Raw genomic sequence first — 24,442 nt, 5'->3', positions numbered from 1 at the left:
ACCTGTGGGTCTTGGACGGGTCCTGCACACTGTTCTCCCAGAAGAGGGGCCTTTCCCCTTTCTCTCCATGGGACCTGTTGGGGCTTCTGCTTCGTCACTTTGTCCCCAGAGCTGGGTGCCTGCCAGTCTGATGGTGACAGGGCTTTCTCCCCAGTGTTTACAGTGTGTGTGTCCCCATTGCAGAGGTCGGGCATCTCTCATATGTAGAGATGTGTACATTATATTCCCTCTCATTGGAAGTGCATGCGTCTGCCCTCTGTCTCTTTAGAAAACATCAATTTTCGAGAGTTTTCTGTACCACAGGAATGTTAAACCTTTCTCTGGCCTTGAGTTGTGAAGAATACTTTCCAGCTTGTGGTTTGTCTTTCCAGATTTCTACATTATTCCCATTTTTGTTTTGGGCACATCAAAAGCCAGCAGTTGCCTGACCAGCTTCTGGCCCTGGGGTCACACTTAGCACAGAGGTCTCTACCCTGAGCTTATGCACATACTTAACTGAAAGGGCTTTTTTTTTTTACATTTGATCTCTAATCTTTCTGGGAATTTTTCTTTCAAGTATCAAAAATGTGATTTCAGATAAAAAACAAAGGAAAATATTTGAGCAGACACACAAAAGCACTGACTTAGGATTTAATTTATAGGAAACATCCAGAATAGGCAAAGGAGCAGAGACAGAAAGCAGATCAGGGGTGGTGGCCAGGGGCAAGAGGAGTGGGGAATGAGTACTTCGGGCACAGGGTTTCTTCCTAGGGTGATAGAACATCCTGCTACTAAACGGGGTGATGCTTACACAGCATCATGAATGTATGTCATGCTCAGGAATGGCACAGATTAAAATGTAAAGAATAACTTTCATTTACTACTTAAAATAAATCACACCATGGGAAAATGCAGGATAAAAAGAGAAAGAAAAAAGAAGAAAAAATAAAACCCCCAAACAATAAAAATAAAAAGATGAAATACTGAATCATGTCATGGAGAAAAGAGAAACAATAATAATAAAGTAAAAGGAAAAGGTCAAAAAGTGAGGGTAAAACAAATTCTTCGGATGAAAGAAGTAGAAGAATCTGAGCCAGGGCAGGTTCCAGGGAGGGGTCCTCGTGCAGGAGTGGTGGGGCCTCGTCAGGTCAGGAGATGCTGCACAGTCGGTCCCCTGGCTCCAGGGCTGTGGCTGGGGTGGCTACAGGATGTGGCATAACCTGGGAATACCCCTCCAAGTCTGCAGTGGCCTCCCAGTCTGTCCCTGCATCTGGCTCCTCAGGAGCCAGCTTTGCCTCCTGGGCTGGTGCTGGAGTTGGGAGAGGAGAAAGGATCATCTACGTGCCTCCCAAAGATAGAACACAGCCAGGGCCTTCAAAGGAGGCCACAACCCAGGAACCACTCCAGGATGTCCTCCCTGTAGAGGGTCCAGGACATGGGTGCTCTGAGGCTGGTCTTTGCTTCTGGCCAGTCTCTGTGGGTGCTCCCTGTGTGTCTGGCACCTGCACATCCCCATAAGCTCACATATGCTTCCACCCCCATCCCACCCTCACCTCCACCAACTTCTCACCCTTGGGCTCTGGCTCCTTAGGCTCCAGGTCCTCCAACCCAGTTCATTTAACATGAGCACGGTGCTCCAGGTTGGTGTTGGAAATTGTGAGCTGTCTGGGAAGCCTGTGTGGCTTCGGGAGTGATGTCCTTCTCCAGCCACCCATGGGCCCTGGCTTCCCAGGTCCCCGGGTGGCCACAGTCGCTACTGTTCTGATGTGGCGCACCTGCTCCTCACTGATGATAATGGGGTGGGGTCTTCATAGACTAGCTGCTGCTCTCCATGGCCTGGGTTGAACTCTGCAGTGACAGTGACTGGCAGAAGGTCGGGAGGCCTCAGGCCCTGCCCGGCCCTAGTTGTTGCTGCATCTGCCCACTGGACCTTCTTCTCCTGGATTAGGCCCAAACCTGTGCCCGCACAGACCGCCACCCAGGGAAGAAGAGATTCACCTCCAGTGCTCAGGATAAACCTAGGGCAGAGGGTACCGCCCACACTCCACATTCACGCAGCCAGCCTTGACCTGGGGTGTGAGTGTGAGGGGCCCACCTGGCTTCTGACCTCCTCTTAGCCTGTTTCTGCTCATTCAGGTCCTCCCATGTTAAGTCCCTTACATACAAACAGACATAAACGGGGGGGGGGGGGGGGGGACGACATAGGGCTGCTTGGGTGGGATCGGAGTGGTGGCCTGGCCTGAACAAAACTGCCCTGGACCACCCTGTGTTACCTCTGGGTCCCACCATGAAAAGGGCCACAGGCCTCTGGGCTGAGTCCTGGCGGAACATACTGTCCCTGCTGCCTATTTTGAGGCCATGGCCTCAGGACACGGGCAGACAGCAGGAAAACATCATGTCTTTGTCAACGTCTTTAGCCAGGCGATCTGAGTAGGGGCAGTTTTAGAATGTGGCTGCTTGTTTACCAGGGTTCCAACTTCTGCTGGGCTCTATCATCAGGAAGTGAGGTCACTGCTCAGTGTAGTGAGGTCACTGCTCTTGTCAGGAAGTAAAGACACTACTATTGTCTGAGGAGACTCTTGGAGTAGGGACGTAGGCAGTGAGATGGTATCATACTACCAGTAACTAATATTTCAAGACACACTATATGCTTAGGTCAGAATTCATCATTAATGATAGTTAATGTAAATTCAAATTTCAAGTAGCCTTGAATAATTGTGAATGTTTTTGACCTATTTCTTGTCAGATCTAATTAGACTGTCTGCTTTCACTTCTCAATATGGCTTGTAAAAAACTCTTAGGGATTAAAGTGGAAGATTTGATTTTGATTTTCACCTGTGCTTTGCATTATCGGATTTAGCTCTATCTTCGATTTCTTTGAAGGAATCTTTAAAATCACTTCTTTTCCAAACAAGAGGGTTGGTTGGTTGAAACCAACTACATAATCTGTGGACATGGTAAACTTCAGGCAATGTCTTGACCATGAAATAACCAGAGGGGATGCTATAGTCATCCTCTGCCAGTGGCCCTTCTTTTCTGTACATTTTCCTCAGATACAATTCTAGGTACATGACCAGTTTATTTGTGACCATGAGAGGTGGTAAGATAAATGAGTATAATAAACAGTTAAAGTTGGTTTTTGGTTTTTTTTTTTTTTTTTTGGTCATAATTACATTTTTTTTATCATTAAAGGAAAAGGAAATAGAACTTCTAACATTCTTCCCACATCACAATGAATTATCTTGCCCACTCCACTTTGGAGACCCCTGCCCTAGGCAAATTACTTGCTGCCTCTTAGCTTCCTCCTCTGTAAAATGGGAATAATATTCCATATCTCAGAGCATTAGGTGAATTAAATGACACATGTAAAGGTTTCTGCAGGAATTCTGACAGATGATTTAAAAATAAATGCACAGAAGCTGCTATTAGAATTACTGCTCTATTACACAATTGCCATGTACACACTCATGTTACTCTGAGACAAATTTAAAATCCAAACAAACAAAACCTCCTCTCAATGCTTTTTATGTGATTGCAAGAGATGTAACTTCTCACCTCCCACCTCTTCCACGCCCCACCAAAATAAAACAGAACAAAACCAAACCAAACAAAAACAAAAAGCGTATCAGCCTTTTCAGCTAGGAAAATAACATAAAGATTCAGAACACTTACTCTTGTTCATTAACATCATAATTACTAAGAGTGAAGACCTGCAGATCCCGTCAGATAGTTTTGCTATATCTCTCTCACCCTTTCATTCAACAAGGTTGTTTTTCTTTAACAATATGCAGTAGCTTCCCCTTACCCATGGGGATGCATTCCAAGACCCCTAGTAGATGACTAAAACCACAGATAATACCAAATCCTATATAAGTTTTTTCTATATATACATACCTCTTTCCTTAAAGGGAGCTGTTTATGGCTTCTCTTTGACATATCCAAATTGCTGGATTACTATTCTTGTGCTTTGGGGCCACTATTAAGTAAAATAAAGGTTATTTGAAACGAGCACTGCATTATGAAAATGGCCCATCTGATAATCTAGAAAGCTACTAAGTGACTATTGAGGAGTGCATACAATATGGAAACACTGGGCAAAGGGATGATTCATGTCCCAGGAGGGACACAGCAGGCCTGTTTGAGGTTTCATTGCACTACTCAGAATGGTGTGCAATTTTAAACTTATGAATTTTTTGTTTCTGGAATTTTTTATTTAGTGTTTTTGGACCAGGGGACCACAGGTAACTGAAACCACAAGAAGCAAAACCATGGATAAGAGGGGGAACTACTGTACAATGTGCTAGGCATCCAGCTAATTGCTGAGGTTTCAAAGATGAATTGAACTTGCTGTACACCCTCCAGGCACCAACCATCTACTGGAGGATGCCAAGTAAACACATCAGAGTGATAAGTGCTATAATGGCCATACACACTGGTTGCTATGGGAGCAGAGTAGGATAAGTGGCTTCCTCTGCCTGGCAAGGGCAAGGAGGGCCACTGGAAGGATGCGGGGCCATAGCTGAGTCTTGGGGGATGTGTGTTGGGAGCTGGTGTTTCAGTCAGAGGAAAGTATATCCAATATGGTGCCTTGGGAAGCAGCAGGAAAAACAGGTTTTTGGAGCTCAGGCATTTGGGGAATCTCAACAAGTTTGGAAGAGATTTGTCCACACGCAGTCTTGGAGGACTTGCTAAGGAATCTTAAATTTATCGTACAATGGAATGGGAATAGATGAAGGATTTTAAGCTAGAGTAATAGGATCACAAAGAGAATTGGGGTGGTATTTTGGAGGAATGATTGTGGAGAAACAAAATCTACTGAGATTGGTGATTGGAGAAAGGAAAGACAGGAGTGTTTATTTCTGCAATAAATTTGCTTGCTAATTCTGAACTCTTCACTAAATTAAATGTTGGCCGATTCACTTTGTCAAAGGTTAGTTTCCATTTACTGCAAATGAAATTACTCATTCCATAAATGGTCTTAGCTGCCCCTGTTTGAAGCTAGGCAACATTTCAGTTAGCATTAATAGTTTGTCTCATGGACGAGGAACTTCCTAACTTTGTGCATGGTCATTTTCTTTATGAGGGAGTTGTAACTAGATATCAATTTTCAAACCCAATATCTACTCTATACAGAATGTCAACCATGGAAGACTTACATGACGAGTGAATGTGACCATACACACATGAAAAGGTGTCTTCTGTCCCTTGATGCCAAATTAAAAATATAAAAGCAAGTTCAGAGAACACATTATGACTCATCAAAGTCCTAAAGGAAAAGCTTCATGTGAATATAACATCCTGTGCAGCCTTCCAGAGTCCTTTTAGCCTCCCATTATATTGGCTTTTATGTGATTTTCTGCAAAACAAAAGAACCCCATCATTTTTCTCCTTAACATCAATTGTTAAATTTTGCTTTACCTCAGAGATGAAGCTCATGCTATACGTACTACAATCTTCTTCTTGTACCAAGTGAATGGTGCTGCCTTTTCATTTCTCCTGAGCATAGGTCTTATTTTATAAAATTCATACTTGCTGCAGTGCAAGCTACGAACAAGACAATTCTTCAGAGGAAAGACCTGAAGTGAGAAGGTGCTGCTTTCTTAGACCAATGTGAAGGGAGAAGGAGATGGAATATCTATTTAATCTCTGCTCCCAATGATAGATTTTATTTTTCAATTCCCACTGTTGTGCATATAATGCATGGATACTCATCCGTCCAGGTACTGCATCAAAATTTTATATTTACTGAAGAAGATATACACATAACAAAGGGAATGTGTTCTTTTTTACTTTCCCTCTGACAAAATGCCAGAAAAATGGCCAATCTCTTCTTCCAGTGTCTTACTAAGATGATTGTTCTCTTTTTGAAATTTGGCGTGGCAAGTAGAGTAGAATCTTAAAGAGATAAAGGGCATTTATTCATGAGGAAATAATGGAAAAGTCATCAATTTCTGAAAAATGGCATGTGAGGTTGGCATGCCAGGGAAAAAATTAGGCTCCTCAAATTAAAACCTAATATTACCTATTGTAATAAGTTTTGCCATTAGGTTAAAGTACTTTTATAGACAAACAGACTATCTGGCTATATTTTTAGTTGCAGTTCATTAGGCAGTTAGAAGTTATACTTGAACCACACTGCTAATTTTATTTAAGATTTCTGGCTGTATTTCTCCCCATTAGCAGTTATACTGGCATATCCTCAGGCAGAAAAAAAAAAGTTCTTATGAAAGATTCTTCAGGGCATACTATATTCTCTTTCTCTTAGATGCGTTATCCTTTCTTGTCTTGAGATTCACTTTGGGATGACAGAAAATTATGAAGGTAAAGTTGACAAGCAAGTAACAAGGCCTTTGAAGAGGACAGGGTGGGTGATCAGTGACACTCTCAGCCACCTGAAAATGGTGCCCTTGCAGACTCCACTTCTGCCAGCAGTGGACCAGCAATGTAAACAATCCTCCCCACTTAATGACCACATGCAGCATTTGGTGCTCTTTCCATTGCTTGGTGTCTTCAGTGAATCCAGTGCATAGTTTAAAACATCCTGGAAGTGCATTTCAGACCCGATTCCTCAAATAGACTTGATTTTGCAACAGTGAAATGGTCTTGAAATAGGATTTTACTCTAGGGGGAAAAAAACCCTCAACTGAGTAGTCACAGTGCACTTTGAATGACTAATTTAAGCCATTATATTACAAAATAAGGGATAAATCATACTTTTCATAACACTATTATATAGGAACAGTTAAGCACCTAAATTAATCTGAGTCTCTAAAGTAATAGGCCCTGATTTAAAATCTAACATTCTTTCACACCTCATAAAACTAAAAATAGAATTGTCTCAGCAAAAACTGACCTATTCCTCCCGCCAAAATACTGTATTACAAGGAAAATTGGAACAAGAGGTCTCAAAACCGCAAAATGCGAGTTTACTGTTTGTAGCCTTAATTGGTGTTAACTGTGGGGTGGGAGAGAAGATTCTATGGTTTGTAGAGAAAAAGAGATATAGTCCCCTACTTAAATCAAAAACAGATTCCATGCTTCAACTTCCCTCAACCCACCCGCCCCGCCCCCACCCCCACGAGGTTGTTTTTCCAATATATATATATATATTTTTTTGTATGTATCCTACTGAAGATGACAGGTGAAGGAAGGTCAAAGTGCTGTGTCTGGTCCAAAAAGTAAACAGAAGGGTTAGGACGGATTTATTTATTTATAAGGTGTTCATCCTCTCAGCTGTTCTCCCCCGTTGGCATTTGGAAGCTTGCAGTCCTTTAGAAAAGAGGCAGATTTGGCAGGAATGTTCTTTGTGCCCGCCTCCCTTTTTTGCGGGGGAGAAAAGGGGGCAGATTTATAATTACAGCCTTGCATGGAGAGCGGTCGGGGTGGGGGGGGGGGCGATAAAAAGTTTCAGCCAGCAAGACAATGCCAGTTTTTTGTTTTCACGGTCAACACTGTGCCACAAACAGCGTTGGTGCCGCTCGGAGCCCTTCCCCTGTCCCCTCCCTTTTCCTCTGCAGGCTCGCTCTGGCAGGCAGAGGCACAGTTCAATTCCAGCACCTTCTCTACAGAACCCCAAACTACTACACGCTATTACTACAGCCGCCCTCCCTTTCGCTTTGCCTCCTCCGCTTCCCCAACCTCCGGGGGGTGCCCGGCAGCGCCCCTGGAAGAGGACTGCCTAGAGAGGTAACGGGTGCCCAACTCTACCAAGGCTTGGGGCTTTCCGCGTCCTGCGCAGTTTCTCTGCTCCAGGCACAAACGCGGCCCAAGAGTCGGCGCCTTGCAGACACACGGATCCACGCATACAGTAGAGCTGTCTCCGTCCACATTCTTGCACACCTCCCCCTCCTCCCCCCACATCCCCCCAGCTCCCGGAGTCGCTGAGCCGGTCGAGTGACAGGAGCTTCCCGCCAACCCACGCCGGGGCCGGCAGGGAGGAGCGGCGCACGGGGCCAACTGCGGAGCTTCTTCCGGCGCCCGCGGAGGCGACGAGGGTGGGACGCGGGGCGGAGCCCGAGTTTAGGAAGAGGAGGGGATGGCTGTCATCAATGAAGTCATATTCATAATCTAGTCCTCTCTCCCTCTGTTTCTGTACTCCGGGTGACTCAGAGAGGGAAGAGATCCAGCCAGCACACTCCTCGCGAGCAAGGTAAATATAACTTACAACTCCTTTCTCCTCTTTCCCCTCCCTCGGGCCTCCCGGTTGCAGTCGCCGCACGAACCCCTCTGGCACCGCGCAGCCTTCACCGGGGATTATTCATTATTATCCTAATTATTATTTATTGTGCATGCATGGAGACCAAAACAAACAGGTGGGCCAACCGCCACAACAGCAAAAAAAAGCCCGCCTCCTTCCCGTGGGCCTCAGGTGGAATGCTCTAACGACAGAACCCGAGGCAGCGGTGGAAGAAACGGGAAAGTTTCAACCGAACCTTGCTGCTCTAATAATAACAGTAATAATTACTACTTAAAAGAGGCAAGGAGGGGGGATCCCAACAAACCACAGCCTTGACCCTGGGTTTGCGATGCGCTGCCAACTCAAGGTTGCAACGCATCCAGTTGGCAAGGTTGCAACACCCTCTCCCCATTCCCTTAAAATCTTGGGGGGGGGGCGATGTAATGGGGGGGGTGGGGGGTGGAGGCTAGAGGATTGGGAAGGAGGATGGAAACGGACAATTCATCCCGAGCAGTCCTCCCCGGAAGAGTTGGAAGTGGAGCTGGAGAGAAAGGCAAGGAGCCTGGGCTGGCGGCGAGGCGCCAAGGAACGCCGCTGCCACTCGCTTCCCGGGGACTTGACTAAAGGGCTCTGGCTGCGGAGACCAGAGCGGATTGCGACGGTAGAAGCCTGAACAGGGGAGCCGAGGAAGCGGCTGCCGCCGCCGCGGGGCCGGTGCGTGCTGGATTGGAGGTGTCACCTCCACTGTGCGCTTTCCCTAGGGTGAGGATAGAGATGCTGACCGGTAGGCAGGCCTTTAGGGAAAAGGACTGCGCCCAGGGCTCTTAAGGGTGTCCCTGCCCCAAGTACCTGGTGACTGCGTGGGCTCGGGTGAAGTTCAGGGTGTCCGGCCAGGGCTGCACTGCTGGGAGGGAGGGAGGAGGCACCATAGAAGGTCAGAGGTGCCCGCTGGGCTCAGTTACCCTGCCCTCCCCCTCTCCGGGTTTGTCTCTTTGCTTTGCATCTTCCCCTATCTTGAGCTTAGGGAACCGTGGGCGTAGGTCGCCCGCAACCTTCCGAGTGCTAGGGGCGCTCTGGGGCCAGGGAGAGCCTTCGTGGCTGCGGGCCGGGAGGCCATGATCCGGATAATCCTCTCGGCTAGTGACAAACAGGACCCGCGCGCACCCAGGCAGCAGCGGGTGGCGTTTGCTGGAGAAGCAGGGCTGCGGGCGGGGGTTGGGGGAGTTGTGGAGAAGAGGGAATGGGGGCTTGGTGAGGGAGGGAGGTGGGGAGACTCAGTGGAAGCCTTCTCGCAATGATAATACGTACCCCATCTTTCTCTTCCCTGCTTTCGAGTTGTTTTATTCCCATCCCAACCTGGTTTACCCCTTCCTCTGCTCTCCCCCTCCATCCGGCAGTCTTCCCTCCTCTTGTTTGCGTTGCAAAACACGGCCATGCCATCTGCAAAGGTGTCGCGATGCACTTCCCCAAATAACCGGTCCGGAGCGCCAGCCCCTAGCCGCCCTCCGGCTGCGGGGCGCACTCCTAGTCGGGTGCCCCAGGTGCCCCATACCAGGCCTCGCACCCTGGGCGCAGTTGCACGGTGCGGGGTTGGACACAGTAGTTCGGAGGCGAGGAGACACCCGTACCCAGGTCTGGGCACTAGGGCCGGTTTCCGGTACACGCGGGAAAATCGCCTCCTACCAGTGTCTGCGGCTCACCCCCGCCCCCGCCGCCTGGATTGCATTATTATTTTTATCCGGGTTGCAGTTTGCGGCCGATCTTGGTGAGCTCTCGGCTGGCCGGACTGCTGCGGGGGAAGGAGGGGGTTGGGGGTGGAGGGAAGTTGGACAGGGATCAGGCAAGGGAAAAAAAAAAAGTTTGGCAGGGTGACTAAGTAGGGTGAGGGAGTAGAGAGGGTGGCGAGCTCCGGTGGCTCGCGTCTCCTCACCCCCGGGCCGGTGCGAGTGTGTCTGCGCGTGAGTGTGTGTTGTGCGCACTGGGGCCAGTGCGTCGCGAGCAGCGGCACGGGCAGACGCTCCTGCCTGCGCCCTCCCCGGGAGGCCCAGGGCGGACAGGCAAGGGTTGCTGGCGGGGGTTGGTTGGCGTGGCTCGTGCGTGTGGCAGTGAGTGTGAGTGTGCGCGAGCGGCAGAGAATCAGGAAGTCACAGCAGCGAAGCGCACACAGACATGTTTGATCGCAGTGACATGACGCGCGCGAGGGGGAAAGCGGCAGCCGGGGCCACGCCGCGGGCTCCGGTGCGGGCCTAGGGCTCCGGCGCGGAGACCGGCTCCTGGACGCACCGCCGCAGCAGACTCTGCAAGCTCAGCTCCCCTTTTTGTTCCGAGTCCCCCAGGTAAGCAGCTTTTCTCACCGCTGCCGCCGCCCCCCTCTGTTTGCGGATCTTTACAGCACTTTTCCTGCCCGCTCCCTTTGGTCTCCCTGCTCGCTTTTCCTGCAAAGTCAGGCAGGCGTGAGGGAAATGGGCTCCTTGCCCTCGGATCGATCCTGTGGAAAACTTTCCAGCGGGAGGCATCGTGAAGGGGCAGGGGAAGGCCTCGCTGGCTGTTGTCGAATGTCAGTTCTTTCTCCTGTGGTCCCAGGAGTAGAGTCTCTGCACCCTGGGGTTGTTGCACATTCAAACTTCGGGCCTAAACGTGCCTCCAGCTCTAGTAGGATTTATGACAGCAATAAAATAAATTTTCAGAGTAGTCCACTTGGTCTTGCCAGGCATTTGGATTTTTAAAAAGAAGGAGACAGGCTCAGGAGTGAGGGAAGTGGGGGTGTTACACAGAATCCATTCCTTCTTTAGTGTCTGCATCGGTTGTTATGTAATTTTATTAGCACAGGGGTGCAAAGCCCATGAGCTTCTCCCCTCCTTTGTTTATATAACTTTTGGGAGAGTTTTACATGGTTGTGGCCTTTTTTCCTTCCCCTCTAACCTGGGGGATGTTGTTGCTTTTGAAAAAGCAAAGCAACCAGGGTTAGTATTTGATGGAAAGCTGTCATCATGGTCATTATTTAGGTTGTATTCCTAAGTGTGCCATGTTAGGGGATGAAGAAGACATTAAGGGATACACATTTTTCTACTGCACTGAGTGACTATTTTTCACGTATCTGCGTTACCAATAGCAGAGCTAAAATTTAAACTTCCATTTCAGAGGACTTATTTATTTGCATCTGGTTGTGTCATGCTTGTAGAAACAGAATGCTGTATGAGCAGAAAGATTGTCGCTTGCATGTCAAGAAGAAAATTGCTGTCCAAACAGTAAGACTCAGAAACCACTGAGAGTTGTACTAAAATAAAAGCCATGCCCAGGGTTGTGTGTGTATATACTTACATATGCACATTCAGATGTTTTCAGTAATATTTTCCACCAGTTATTTGGGGGACCACTACCCAAGGCTTGTTTGCCCACCCTAGACTTGGGAGGCTTCCAAGCATACTGCTAGCACAGTGGGAAAGTGTTAAGAGGTGTGTCAGGTTTGAATTCAGATTGTGCATTGTTATGCAAATTGAGACACACTTTTAGGAATCTAATTGCCCTTTTATTTTAGAATTTTCTCTTTTTTAAAGCTTGCTGACAACTCAAATGTTTGCTACTGGAAAGAAGGGATTTGCAGATACCTATTAGGTACAAATGATATTTATTGAAATAGACTGAGGAACAAAACTCAAACCTCTAGACTGAAGTCCATCTCTCTTGTTGGAAGGTATTAAAAAGAGAGATGCTATAGTGGCAAAGAATATTGTAAAATAAATTAGGAGTTTGGGGTATCAGAACCCTTGAAGAATTGGCAGAGGTGAGGGAGTGCTTCCTTCAATGCGGCCTTTCTCTTATGAGTTACATCAGTTACATCCCAGCTCGAGTCTAGCTGCACTGTGGTGTTTCACAGAAAATATTCACCACAAGAGTATGTTCAAAGCAGCCTTAGATCTTTTCTTTTGTTCGTTTTTAAAGTGGTTTTCTGAGCATTGCTCGTCAAGTTTCTTGAAAAGTGCTTTGACCAATACCTGAGGCTTAGAATTGATAAAAAAAATTTTTTTTAACTTAAAAAAAGGTGCCTCTGCTTGTATTATATTGTTACTGCTTGAATTCTTTTAAAATATTTCTGACAGTATAACTAGAGGATAAGGCCAATTTGGCAAATAATTATTTAAAACTTTTTTCCTTTCATTAAGTTTAATGAAGTAAGTCATTTTACTGACCAGTATGAAAGCACATCCCATTCTTTTCTAGGAGATAATTGGGATATCCCTTATATTACTGTAACACTTTGACATTTCATTTTGAAAGCTTATTATGTATTCGAGCAAGACCATAAGAGAGAAAACTTTCATAAATTATAAAAGTGGTGCTGTCCTCCAGTGTTTCATGCTTTTTTTTTCCTTTAGAAGTCTTCTTTTGTAAACAAGGCCTTTGTTTGTCAAACTCTCCTAGGTCAGCAGCTTTTTGATACTCCAGAGAAATAATAAATCACTACTTACGACATCTGGATGTGCTGCCATGAGAACAACTGAATTATCACAAACATAATGCGAAGGGCTGTTTCTCAGCACTAGCGTATCGAAGATGTGTTGGTAGGACCTGCATTAACCACCAGAAGTTTTGATTCTCACTGTTTCTGGTCCAGATAATTTTAAGGGAAGTCATGAACAGTTTGTTGCTTAACATGGGTGGTCTTAGATAGCGCTCTGTAAATGAATCACATTTCTCCAGTACTTTCAGTGAACAAATGAGAAAATTTCCCTAATGTAAAAAGCCACATTTGGAACCTACTTCTGATTTTTCTTGTCACTTTTTTTTTTTAATGTAAAAGAATTATTTTCTGATTTGCCCCGTTTCTCTAAATGTGTTCTGTAGATTGTTTTTGACCAAAAGAGGATGCTGAATTTTCAGTCATCTTTACAAGAGTTTGAATTATGAAAACTTAATCTTTAACCAGTTAGTGAAGTCATGGATCATTTCATAAGTAGTTGAGAATAGAAAATACAGATAGATGGTAGTAAGTTATTTGGTAGATTATTTAAAAAGGCTTGTGGTGTTTATTTACTTATTTTTTTTACACAGAAAATTGTGACTTATAGGAAACACAGGAATCTAAAACTTAGTTCTGCCAGAGTCATTGTGAAAGATAGCATATTTATTCGCCTAAGGTCTCTATCACCAAGTTAAATGGGATCCTGCAGTTTGGGTTTGGAAAACTTTGCAACTTCATTACTGTTTATTATGACTTTATTTTTCTCATGTTAATGTAGAATTTATCCTCGTAAGTATTCAGGATATATTAGAGAGAGCCTATAAGTAATACCAGTTTTAAAGATAAGTCAAAGATACCTGGATATAGCAAAACATGTAATAGAGCTGACAAAACTCAAGAGCTAAATAGCTGGTTCTTTGAATTGTTGCATATAAATCACATTTCATTTTAATTATGAGATCATTATTCATTAATTCACTCATTTGGGATGATGTTTTACATATGGAAAGCAGGTTTTTGAAATGTTGACATAAGTAGTGCCCTTCCAAACTTCTAGATTTATAATACATTATTATATAATTGAAGCCTACTATGAATTATGATGTTTTGTCATATATAGAGAACTTTCAGAACATTTGGACAGTTATAATCAGGCTGTATGCCTCTATGATTTAAAATCTTTAAAAATATAACAATACTCTTCTAGTTTTTGGTATATAAGCATCAACTTAAGCATCAGTTTTATACCAATATATCATCTACCTTTATGAAAGCACTAATGCTTTAGAAACATTTTAAAAACTCACCTAATTTAAATATGGGCTGACTCTTTTGTAAATTGAAGAATGGAGTCCACAAAACTTGAAATGAATTTAAATTTTAAAATTTGTCAAATATAATTATAACCCCTCCTTTTATTTAATTGAATTCAGAATTAGGGAGTTAAAAATACTTAAGTAGAAAAAAAATATCTCTAACCAAAAAGAGGTGGGATATGTTGGTTTATATGTCATCAAGCATGGAAATTGAATGTCCATGGGGATAGACCCTTCCCATCCCCCTGCTCTGCTTTTGAACCAGGCACATAATGGTTTTGAAAATACTTGCACCTTTTTTGTAGCTTGCTGTTGTGCTGCATTCCTACATGTTTAAAATGCTATTAAGTAAAGTCCATAATTCTGTAAAAAATAAATGATTTACAGTTGAAAACTCACGTGTTTTAAAGACTGTACCTAAACCTGGACACAAATAGCAAATGTTAAAGTGCACAGGGCTTGGGCTGTAGGGGGAGAGCGGGGTGAGCTCCTGGCCCATGGGGTACTGTTGCTGCTGAAAGGGGGGAGGTGGGGGGCATGGGTTGTGACCACTGGGATCAGGAGAAAGTCCTGATAGCACAGGGACTGAGCCTGAAGAATCTGTGAGAAGACTAATATTAATATACCACTTTTGACCTGTTAGCCCAGGACAAGAGGTTCCAGTTGAGGAGCATTTTCAGAAAATAAAGTTGAAGATGGTAGAAAGACTTGACTTCGAGGTTAAAGTGTGAATATTTTATCCAATACTTATTGGAGGCGTGTCTCAGAGGTTTGAGCAAGGAAATTCATGAACAAAAAATCTGGCAACTTGTGGATTCAAGGCCAGGATAGGTATTGAAGCCTTTAGAAGAATCCTTGGGGTAATGTACATTTTTATATGATAACTCAGCAGGTGTTGTCATATGTAATATTTATTTGATTCATATGAAAATTGAGGTTGTAGCCACTATTATCGTGCTTATTTGTAGATGAAGAACTTGAAACTCTAAGAGGTCAAATGAACTACATGGTGATTTTCTTAATGGTATATAAACATCATAAATGACCATTATTTATTTTAATTGCAAAGAACTTGAAGGGTTCCTTCTTGAATTTTTGTTGCTATTACAAAAGTCAGGGCATATCAATGCTTTTCTGGCACAGAAGAGGAGGAGTCAGTTAGCATATAATGTTGGAGTTTTAGTGCTAAATTACAATTTAGTGCTAAATTACAATGTGCCATCTCAACAAGAAAAGTTTTAAAGTATGTATTTCAGACTTTTATATGCTTAACGTGTAAATAATATGCTAGCAGACAGAGAAGTAAGCGGCTATCACTGATTCTTATCAGCATCGCAAACAAGGTGGCCTTGCAAAGGGCCTGGGAGAACATAGGAAGGACAGTGGTCGTGTAAATACACAGCACAGTGCGTCACGGGGTGTTATGCTTTGAAACTAGCTTTTGTTTGTTTGGTATGGTTTGGTTTTGACTCACTGCCTAGCAATGTGGGTTCAAATGAATTTTAGACGTGCTAGTTACCTGTGGTGACCTTTCTGACTGCCAATGGAAGTGAGTCCTAGGTTAGAGGGATGCCCTGCTGAGGTGCTTTATTGTTGAGGGGTTTTCTAGTACTTTGGGGTTCCTTGTGAGCACCCCTTTAAAATGATTTTTTCCTTTGTGGAGACATTGGCTGTCCTCACTGTGGAGGTCATCAAACTGCATCACAGGTAGATTCTTGGGAGAAGGTATCCAGGGTGATAACATTAAGAGCTAGGTTCTGTGAGGCTGTGCCTGGGAATCGCGGGGCACTAATTAGCCTCTGCAGTGTGTTGTCATCTTCCGTCTTGCACAGAGCTGCTTTAGAGCCTTCACCAGGTATGACTCCGGGCAAGGACAGTCCCAAGGCAAGTTTATTTAAAGTGAAGACAGCAGCTTACAGCTCAATATATTTCCTTGATTCAGGGATGAAGCATTCACAGAAGCACAAACATGACAAACTTTCAATCACCCACTTTTTAAAAATATGTTTGACTTTGAATGGTAAACTGATAGGAATAACCACAGAAAAAATGTCTTGCGTGCTCTTCTAGAATTTTGGTTCAGCAATGTGTAATGTTAACCTAAGGCCGGTGTGGTGTTTATCCGTGGCACAGACCACATTGTGTCCTGGTTAAAGCTGCATGTCACAGACCAGCAAGCGCAAGGGCTTTGGTGCTGCCTCACACCTATCCCCAGGACCTTGGCCTCAAAAAGAGAAACGTCTGGCAGATTGATTTCCTTTATCTTCATTGCTGTTCTCTTTACCCCACCCTCTGCTCCCCCATTAGGATTACAGTGTTCTGTCCCAGTTCTAGAGATGTTGCTGCTTCTTGTTGGGGTGTTATCAATTCATTTATAGAGAAAGCTACATAGAAGACAAGAAGCCCTTCAGATCTGGAGAGACCTTCTGAATCAGCAAACAGACAAAAAGAATTCTTTTTTTTTTTTTTCCTTTAAACTCTTATCTTTACTATCTCCTAAGCCTCCTGTTCTACAGCCAGGAAACTTGAAAAAGACTGGGTTGTTCTTAGGGACGTGAACTGGACCTAATTTTTAGTTCTACATCGTAATATTCCACCTTTGGCCTGTACCCCAAGTCTTTCTCTAGATCCTGCAGATAAATATCTCCTAGAGATGGAAGACTTTTTGTCATCCTTATTATCTATGGTGGAAAAAGTTACCAAATATTTAGGAGGTGTTGCCTAGTCAAGATGGTGGCGCTTCCTCCAACTCGTCCTGTGCCTAGAAAACAGAAGTTTGTAGGAAACATTTGTTTGATTTTATGTCAAGGTCAAGCTGAAATGCTACCTTCTCCATGATGCCTTCCCTAACTCCCTTTTCCTTCCTCTGTACTCCAAGCTGCAAGTCATCTCTCCTGCCCTGTGGCTGTGTTGGACACTTGAGTCATATCCTTTCTTGTCTTGCAAGATATTCCATTTTCTTCTCTCTCACTGCTGTTTATGGATAAGTCCTGTTCCCCTATCAGAATTGCAGAGGCTTGGGATAAGCCCTCTGGTCATTTTGTACATTCTACAAGCTTTGTGCCCAGTGAGGAGTCAGTACAGTTGGGAATAGATGAGTCAAATCGGCCTCCTGGGTCTTAGATTAGCCACCTCTAGCCTCCTTAGTTGCTGACATTGTCTCCACCTCTTATCCCCTCTAGGGCTTCTCTTTACTTCGCTGTCCCTTTGTCCCTTGTAAATTAATGTTATGGCAGCCAAATTCTAACCCTTGCAAACTCTCTCCCATTGTTTCCATCCTTGTTTCTCCACCCTGTGCTCTCGGCTCCTGTGCATTGTTGCATACTCTCCACACTGGTGCTTGGCTCGCCTGGTGGGTGCAGGGGCCCACTGTTGGGTGGGAGTCCAGAGAGAGAGAAAAGGGTCTACTTACTTGATCAAGCCATATAGTTCCTTCCTCCCTTCCTGCCCTCATCATTTTAAATGGGGATGTGACAAAAATGTCTCCTCAGTTTAAGTCACTAAAATTACTATGAAGCATGTGTGGGTGTGGTTAAAAATTATTACAGGTTTGGGGGTCTTTGGTATTTCCGTGGATCGCAGTGAGATAGCAAGGTATATGTTTTGTCACAGTGTCACAGTGGTTATGGCTGGACTGGGAAACCTTAAAATTCCATGAAATTGAACTTTTTAAACAATGCAGATGGCTGTGCTGTGGCTTTCAGCACAGGGAGGGGAAGGAGATTGGCGCTGAGGAAAGATGTCTATGGTGGTTGGAGTTATGGGAAGCTCTGAACTTTGATTTTTAAAAACACACTTCCCAGTTGTAAAGGCAGGAACATCAGGCTGAAAAAAAGACATGATGTAGTGCTGGAAATTCCTTGGCTAAGAATGCAGCCGCCTGGGCCTCAGGCAGCTCTGGTCCGAGGTAGAGAGGAGCAGATTGGTGAAGCTGAGGACTAGAGTGCTGGCAGGGGAAGGTCAGGGCCTTCCCTCCTCCCCCACACACATTTTCTTCATTGTCTTAGCCACCTGATTGTGGAACCGGTCGTTCTTTTCTGTGACAAAATAAAAGTTCCTCCCCAAACCCAAAACAAAAATAAGTTTTGAGAATAATCTTGTAGACAGACTGACCCCTGCCCTGCCGAGCTTCTCTGAGCCCTCTCCTCTCCCTCACCACCCATCTGCATCACTTCGTGAGGGCTTTGAAGAAGAAAGAAGGGGTTTGGGTTCCTAGGGATACCGGTATGGTTGATGCGGGAGAAGCTGAGTTGGCCAATACTGGGCTTTATTTCTTCATTGAATTTACTGGGATGACATTGGTTTGCAAAACCTACAGGTTTCGAGTGTACAAGTCAATAACACATCACCTGCAGCTGCATCGTGTGCCCGTCGCCCCAAGCAAAGTCCCTTTCTGCAGCCCCTGCCACTTTGCCCACCTCCACCTCCCCCAACCCTCCTTTCTCTCTGGCTATCACTACACTCCTGTCTGTGTCTGTGTGTTTTATATATACATATATGTGTTTGTGTGTGTGTTTGCTTTCATCCAGACTCCCAGTACCCCTCCCCTCTGAAAGCTGTCAGTCTGTTCCATGTATCCATGACTCAGCTCCTGTTTTTCAGTTTATTTTGTTCATGAGATTCCACATACAAGTGAGAAAATAAGTATTTGTCTTTCTCTGCCTGGCTTATTTCACTTAGCATAATATTCTTCAGGTCTATCCATGCAAAAGGAGCCCCCCACTTTTTACAGTCAAGTAGTACCACCGCCTTTTTAGCCACTCATCTACTGATGGGCACCTGTGCTCTTTTGCGATCTTGGCTATTGTAAATAACGCTGCAATGAACATAGAGCTGTTGGACTTTAAAACTTAACCATAGTAACTTAGTAATAATATGCACCTCTGCCTGAGACTGGTTTGTCTTTGTGATTTGTCTACCCCCACCGCCTGCCCCCCACCCATTGCTTTACACTGTGGGGAAGTCTAATAAGGCACTGGAGCTGTACTGTAAAGTTGCCACCAGAAATGAAGAGGAAGCAGAAAGAGACCAGGACTGCCGCTGCCTCTGAGAGGTGCTCCTCTTCAGTGCAAGGGAGTGGTGGTAGCAAGACACGAGTCCTGGGTCAGCCAGATTCTGCCGTGAAGCTTCACGGATGAACACCACCACACACAGGATTAGAGGGCATTGGTTAAGTGCTCCCCATCACAGAGAGATGCAGGGAGGGAGCCTTGAGATACTCCTATCCCAAGCCCAGAGGAAGCCTAGAACCCTGAAGGAAAAGCTCTTTGCCCAGGGACCCAGAGTTGGTGGTGGCCCTGATAGGACACGAGAACCCAGGTCTCCAGATCCCCAGTCAGAAGCCAGAGAGGAGCACATTCAAGTTGTGTGACAGTCTGGATTCCTTCCGGTCATGAGCTGCGTTTCCTCACTTGCTAGACTATGCTGTTTCCCTGAGCTAGTCTGGTTTGTGTATCTATGCTATTTAATGGACACATTCATTAAGTGTGCTTCTAAAGGCTCTCTTATTAAAAAGTTCCCTGTATGATGTTAATATTTCATTTATATGCCCATACTTTTCCATTCCCCTTCTCATGTTTTTTTTTGTTGTTGTTGTTGGTGGTGGTGGTAGTTTTTTTTTTTTTACTTTTAAGAAGTTTTTGGTAGTTTCTTAGGAGCGTATTTATAGGACTGTATATAAGTAATTACAGCGTTCTGTGAGATTCCCAGATTAAAATGGTCCTCCTATTTGCAGAAAGTGGTATTATAGGATAATATTATTAAAATATAAAACATAAAAAATAGGACTACCAGGCAAAGTATTTGTATTGTCATTGTTCAAATTTGTGGTATATTACTGTAATAGCTATTGAAGTCCATTTCAGGTAAATTATTACAGGAAGTAAGCAATTTCCTTATATTCACTAAAAAATAAAGGGGAGTATTAGTTTGTTGACATACATAAAAGAACATTATAATTTGTAGTACCCCTGAATTGACGTCAGCTTCCTAAATTTAAAATGCTAACTGAACACACGTACGTGTCTGTTATGTGGGGGGTTGAATGCCAAAAAAATGTTACTTCCGCTTGCTTTGTTAATCACAAAGAATAAATAATAACATTTGCCCCTCTAGAGAATTCCACAGCATAATTCATCCACGGGGCTTCCCTGTTGTTTTAGAAACTATTTGGACTATGTTCTTAGTCCCATTTTGTATCAGCAAAACAGTTTGAGTGACCCCTTCTTATAATCACTCCCAAGTAGCCTTTCATCACTTCCTGTTTTAGCCCTAACTAATCAGAATGTCCGAAATTATTACTTTTTAATTATTTATTAAAATATAATTAGTACATATTATTGTATTAGTTTCAGGTGTACAACATGATTTGACATTTATATACCTTGCAATGGGATCACCATAGAAGTCTATTAACTATCATTGTGTAAAGTTATTACAATAGTGACTATTCCCTGCATTGTACACTACATCTCTGTGGCTTATTTATTTAATAACTAGAAGTTTGTACCTCTTATTCCCCTTTACCTTTTTCACCCACCCCCCATCGCCTTCCACTCTGGCAACCATCAGTTTGTTTTCTGTATCTGTGAGTCTGTTGCTCTTTTGTTTTGTTTATTTGTTTTTCTAAAACTTCTACATATAAATGAAATCATATGGTATTAGTCTGACTTCTGCCCCAAGTTCTTGCTTACACTTTTTAAGATTTCTTTTTTTTCAGTTGCAGTTCACATTCAATATTATTTTCTATTAGTTTCAGGTGTACAGCATAGTGGTTAGATAATCATATACTTTACAAACTGGTCTCTGTGAACACTGATTACAATCCAGTTTTCATTTATAAAATAATTGCCTCTCTTAATAGTTTGCCCTTGAAATTGTGTTTGCAGTTCATTCAGTTCATTTTTGAGCAGTTACTGCACACTGGTTACAGATGCTGGGAATACAGGAGTGAAGAAGAGCCAGACCCTGCCTTCATGGCCTTCACATTCTAGAGATGCAGTGAGAGGTGACAGTAGGTAGCTAAGAATGGAACTACTGTGGTTTTTAAAACCACTACTTTTACTGTGGAAGGAGCTCTGCTATGGGTGACTGGGTCCCTATGGTCTAATTCCATCCCTGCCACTAAACAGTGGGTAATCAAATCTTTTAGGGTGTTTCATTCTGTACTTTGTGAGGTTGACAGCAGAAAGTTTTGGTGTGTGCCATTGTTTTCCCCCAGATAACATACTATGTAATAATTCCCATCACTAGTTGTCTTGCTGGGATCTCTATCAGGATTTGGAAAACAGCTCATTTACTCATTTTGGCTCATGTTCAAGATGCAGTTGTACCTACCCCATGAGGCAGCTCCCCAGTGGGGATGCCAGGAATTTTGGAGTGTGGGCAATGGAATATTGCTTTGCTGAAATTGGAGAACTAGGATTTGCACATCTCATCTGTGGTGGGCCCCAATCCAGTAGTCATGGATGACTTCTTTTGGAATGTTGGACCACAGAGAGGCCTAGGACAGACTCTCAACTGTCCAAGTTGTCTTCAGTTAATTAGCTGGCAGGAGGACCACATCTTGAACTGATCCTTCTGATCACTTCTAATGGGGGTGGTGGGGGAAACAATGCTAAATAAGAGTGGCTGAATAAGAAGAAAACCCTAATTTGAAAAGATATATGCACCTTTATGTTCATTGTGGCATTTACAATAGCTAAGACATGGAAATGACTGAAGTGCCCTTAATGGATAAAGAAGATATAAGACACACACACACGCGCGCGCGCGTGCGCGCGCCATGGAAATTGCCCAGCCATAAAAAGGAAGGAAATCTTGACATTTGTGACATCATAGATAACTTTGAGGGTAGTATTATGCTAAGTGAGGTGAGTCAGGCAGAGAGAGACAAATAGCATATGATTTTACTTATATGTGGAATCTCAAAAACAAACAAACAAACCAATAATAATAATGAACAAAGGAAACAACAGAAATAAATTTAAAGAGAGAGAACAGATTGGTGGTTACCGGAAGGGAAGGGGCTTGAGGGGAATGCAAAATGTGTAAAGGGGATCAATTATATGGTCCTGGATGACAACTTAGATTTACAGTGGTGAACACTATGCAATGTGTACAAATATCTATAATGTTAAACACCCGAAATCCTTATAATCTGTATTATCAGCTTTACCATAATAATAATAAGATGGCTGCTTGTTGTGCTAGGCAAAGAACTGTATCTTTATATGTGCCATTGTGTTTCACTCTCAGCTAATAATTATATGGGAACCCAGACTTGTCTTGACTACCGAAACCTCTGCTTCTCCTATGATTGGGAATTGTCTTTCATTCTCAATTTATGGAATTGTACTATCTAGAATTTTCTATAAAGTTTCAAATATTTGCTTATGAAAATGGGTCTTGCTTGAATATTTTTTAAGGGGGTTGCATTTTAATGGCTTTGGGAGGTTAATGACTTGTAAGGTGCCCTAGCCAGTAAGTAATGGAGAGCATCTGTCGACTTTAGTAATAAATTTCAAACTTGTTTAGAATTCTGCTTATGTGTTAAATTTGAGTTTCTCCAGTGAGTCTTTTTGTATCTTAGATGATTTATATCTTTCTGGGGAATCATTTAGAGTATTTTTTTCTTTTAAACAAGTGGTCTTCATAAAGACTAGGGCAAATGGATATATATCACACTCAAACATCTGGATCAGACAGGGCAGTTCTGTTTGATGTTTGTTATAGAAATGGCACCATCAAATACTAACAACTGTTTTATTCTGATCTTAACATCATGTTGAAAACATTCCTTTCTTTTTTCCTCTTTTCAGCTCAGTATCATTGTACTGACTGGCAGAGACAGGAGAAGTAGATGTCCACGCCCACAGACCCTGGTGCGATGCCCCACCCAGGGCCTTCGCCAGGACCTGGACCCTCTCCTGGACCAATTCTCGGACCTAGTCCAGGACCTGGACCATCACCAGGTTCTGTCCACAGTATGATGGGGCCAAGTCCTGGACCTCCAAGTGTCTCGCACCCTATGCCTACAATGGGGTCTACCGACTTCCCACAGGAAGGCATGCATCAAATGCATAAGGTAAGATTCTATTCACCTGTTCAGTCTCATCTTCTGTGTGGTGAATAGCTAATATTCCTGATAAGCCCTGTCCCTCTGATTCTAGTATTTGTTGTCAGAGAAGCTAGGCCTTTGTCTTATCTTGAATATTATTAAAAACATACATTCTGAGGTTCTTTTATTGTTACAGATATTGCTTTAGTTAGGCAGATCAGATATTGGCTTTTTAAAAATATGAGAGAGACTAGTTAAATTCTGTGATTTATGGGTTGCAGCTATTTTGTCTTGGTGAATATAGTTTATAAGTGAATATCTTGATTTTAAGTAACTTATATTACCCACAAGTGAGCATATTGAAAATTATTCTTTTCTTTAAAATTTTGGTATTTATTTTAAAAATTAGAACCCAAAGAGTAAAAGGAAGATGAGTCCCTTCCTAAAGATTTTAAATAGTTCCTAGGGACTCCCTAAAATGCACTTGGCTCTCTCTCTGTGAAGTGACTTTGTTCTGTGAGAAGGCTGTGATTTAGCAGAGCCCAGATCCAGTTTTTTATTTCTGGACTAATGTTATAATAATCCTCTCTGGATGAGACTTGGGTTGTTGCAGATCATGTTGGTACAATTTTGGCTTTAGACCATCACAGAAGATGCAAACAAGAGAGGACAGCCTTTTGAGACTGTAAACAAGAGCCTCTGAGACAATTTGTTTTGAAGGTTAGCAAAAGCCAAAGAAACTCCTCGAGGCCATTACATGTTACCTGAAGGCCGTGCCTGATGAGACAAGCAGAGGTTTTACATCCCTTTTGGATGACATCACAGGTGGAAAGGGAGGTGGGTTGCCTCTTGATGTTAAACCAAGCCGTGGAAGATGCTGGTTTAGCACTGAAATATTACTGTAAAAAAGAGAGCAAGTCTTCCTCTAATTGTGTAGGACTGTAGGTCAATTTTAAGAGAAGGCCCAGAAGAGATGATCACTTTTTGACAAATCTGTTATTTGATGATTTTCATATCAGGAAATATTGCTTATTTTGAAAAGTGAAGTCATACTGATATAAATAAAGGAAATGGTTAATCCTGGCTTCACCCCAGGTAACAGCTTATTGTATATGCTTTTCACACCTTACTTTTCCCCATGTTCAGTAAAAATCATATACAGATGATTTTTTAAATAATTTTTCTTTTACCATAATAGAATCATATTGTTACTATTAATTACTCTGCAACTTCCCTCTTTACATTTAAAAATATGCTGTGGATATCTCTATAATGTCCCCAAGTTCTCTCTCTCCTTTAAAAAAAGTTTTTTTAGCTTGTCATGTATCTGAGGATATAAAGCTGTTTGTTTTTAATATCATATTTTTTAGCAGACATATTGAACATATAGACATATTGAAGTCATTAAATTGTCTTGTGCTCATATTAAATTAATTTGGGAGCTATATTAT

At 43.3% G+C, this 24,442-nt stretch overlaps 1 protein-coding gene and 1 long non-coding RNA gene across 2 annotated transcripts in view; one reads left to right on the top strand and one right to left on the bottom strand.

The window, feature by feature from the left end:
• Positions 1-622: 622 nt before the first annotated feature.
• LOC150013093 (uncharacterized) lies at positions 623-7,810 on the bottom strand. Its single transcript, XR_016510800.1, has 5 exons — positions 7,687-7,810; positions 5,136-5,335; positions 3,874-3,955; positions 1,550-1,827; positions 623-1,288 (listed from the first exon to the last, which is right to left on the bottom strand). It is a non-coding gene; the product is annotated as an uncharacterized LOC150013093 (long non-coding RNA).
• Positions 7,811-8,013: 203 nt separating this feature from the next.
• SMARCA2 (SWI/SNF related BAF chromatin remodeling complex subunit ATPase 2) overlaps positions 8,014-24,442 on the top strand; it is a 156,642-nt gene continuing 140,213 nt past the window's right edge. The window contains exons 1-2 of the mRNA XM_090275209.1: positions 8,014-8,128; positions 22,753-23,018. Of these exons, the coding sequence (XP_090131335.1) occupies positions 22,794-23,018 (225 nt within the window). The 5' untranslated portion in view covers positions 8,014-8,128; positions 22,753-22,793. The remainder of the gene's footprint in view (positions 8,129-22,752; positions 23,019-24,442) is intronic.

This window comes from Furipterus horrens, unplaced genomic scaffold (genome assembly GCF_987537825.1).
Source record: "Furipterus horrens unplaced genomic scaffold, mFurHor1.1.pri manual_scaffold_4, whole genome shotgun sequence".
Taxonomy (NCBI): Eukaryota; Metazoa; Chordata; class Mammalia; order Chiroptera; family Furipteridae; genus Furipterus; species Furipterus horrens.
Note: the sequence above shows the minus strand (reverse complement) of the source record. Positions and strands in the feature narration are given on the sequence as shown.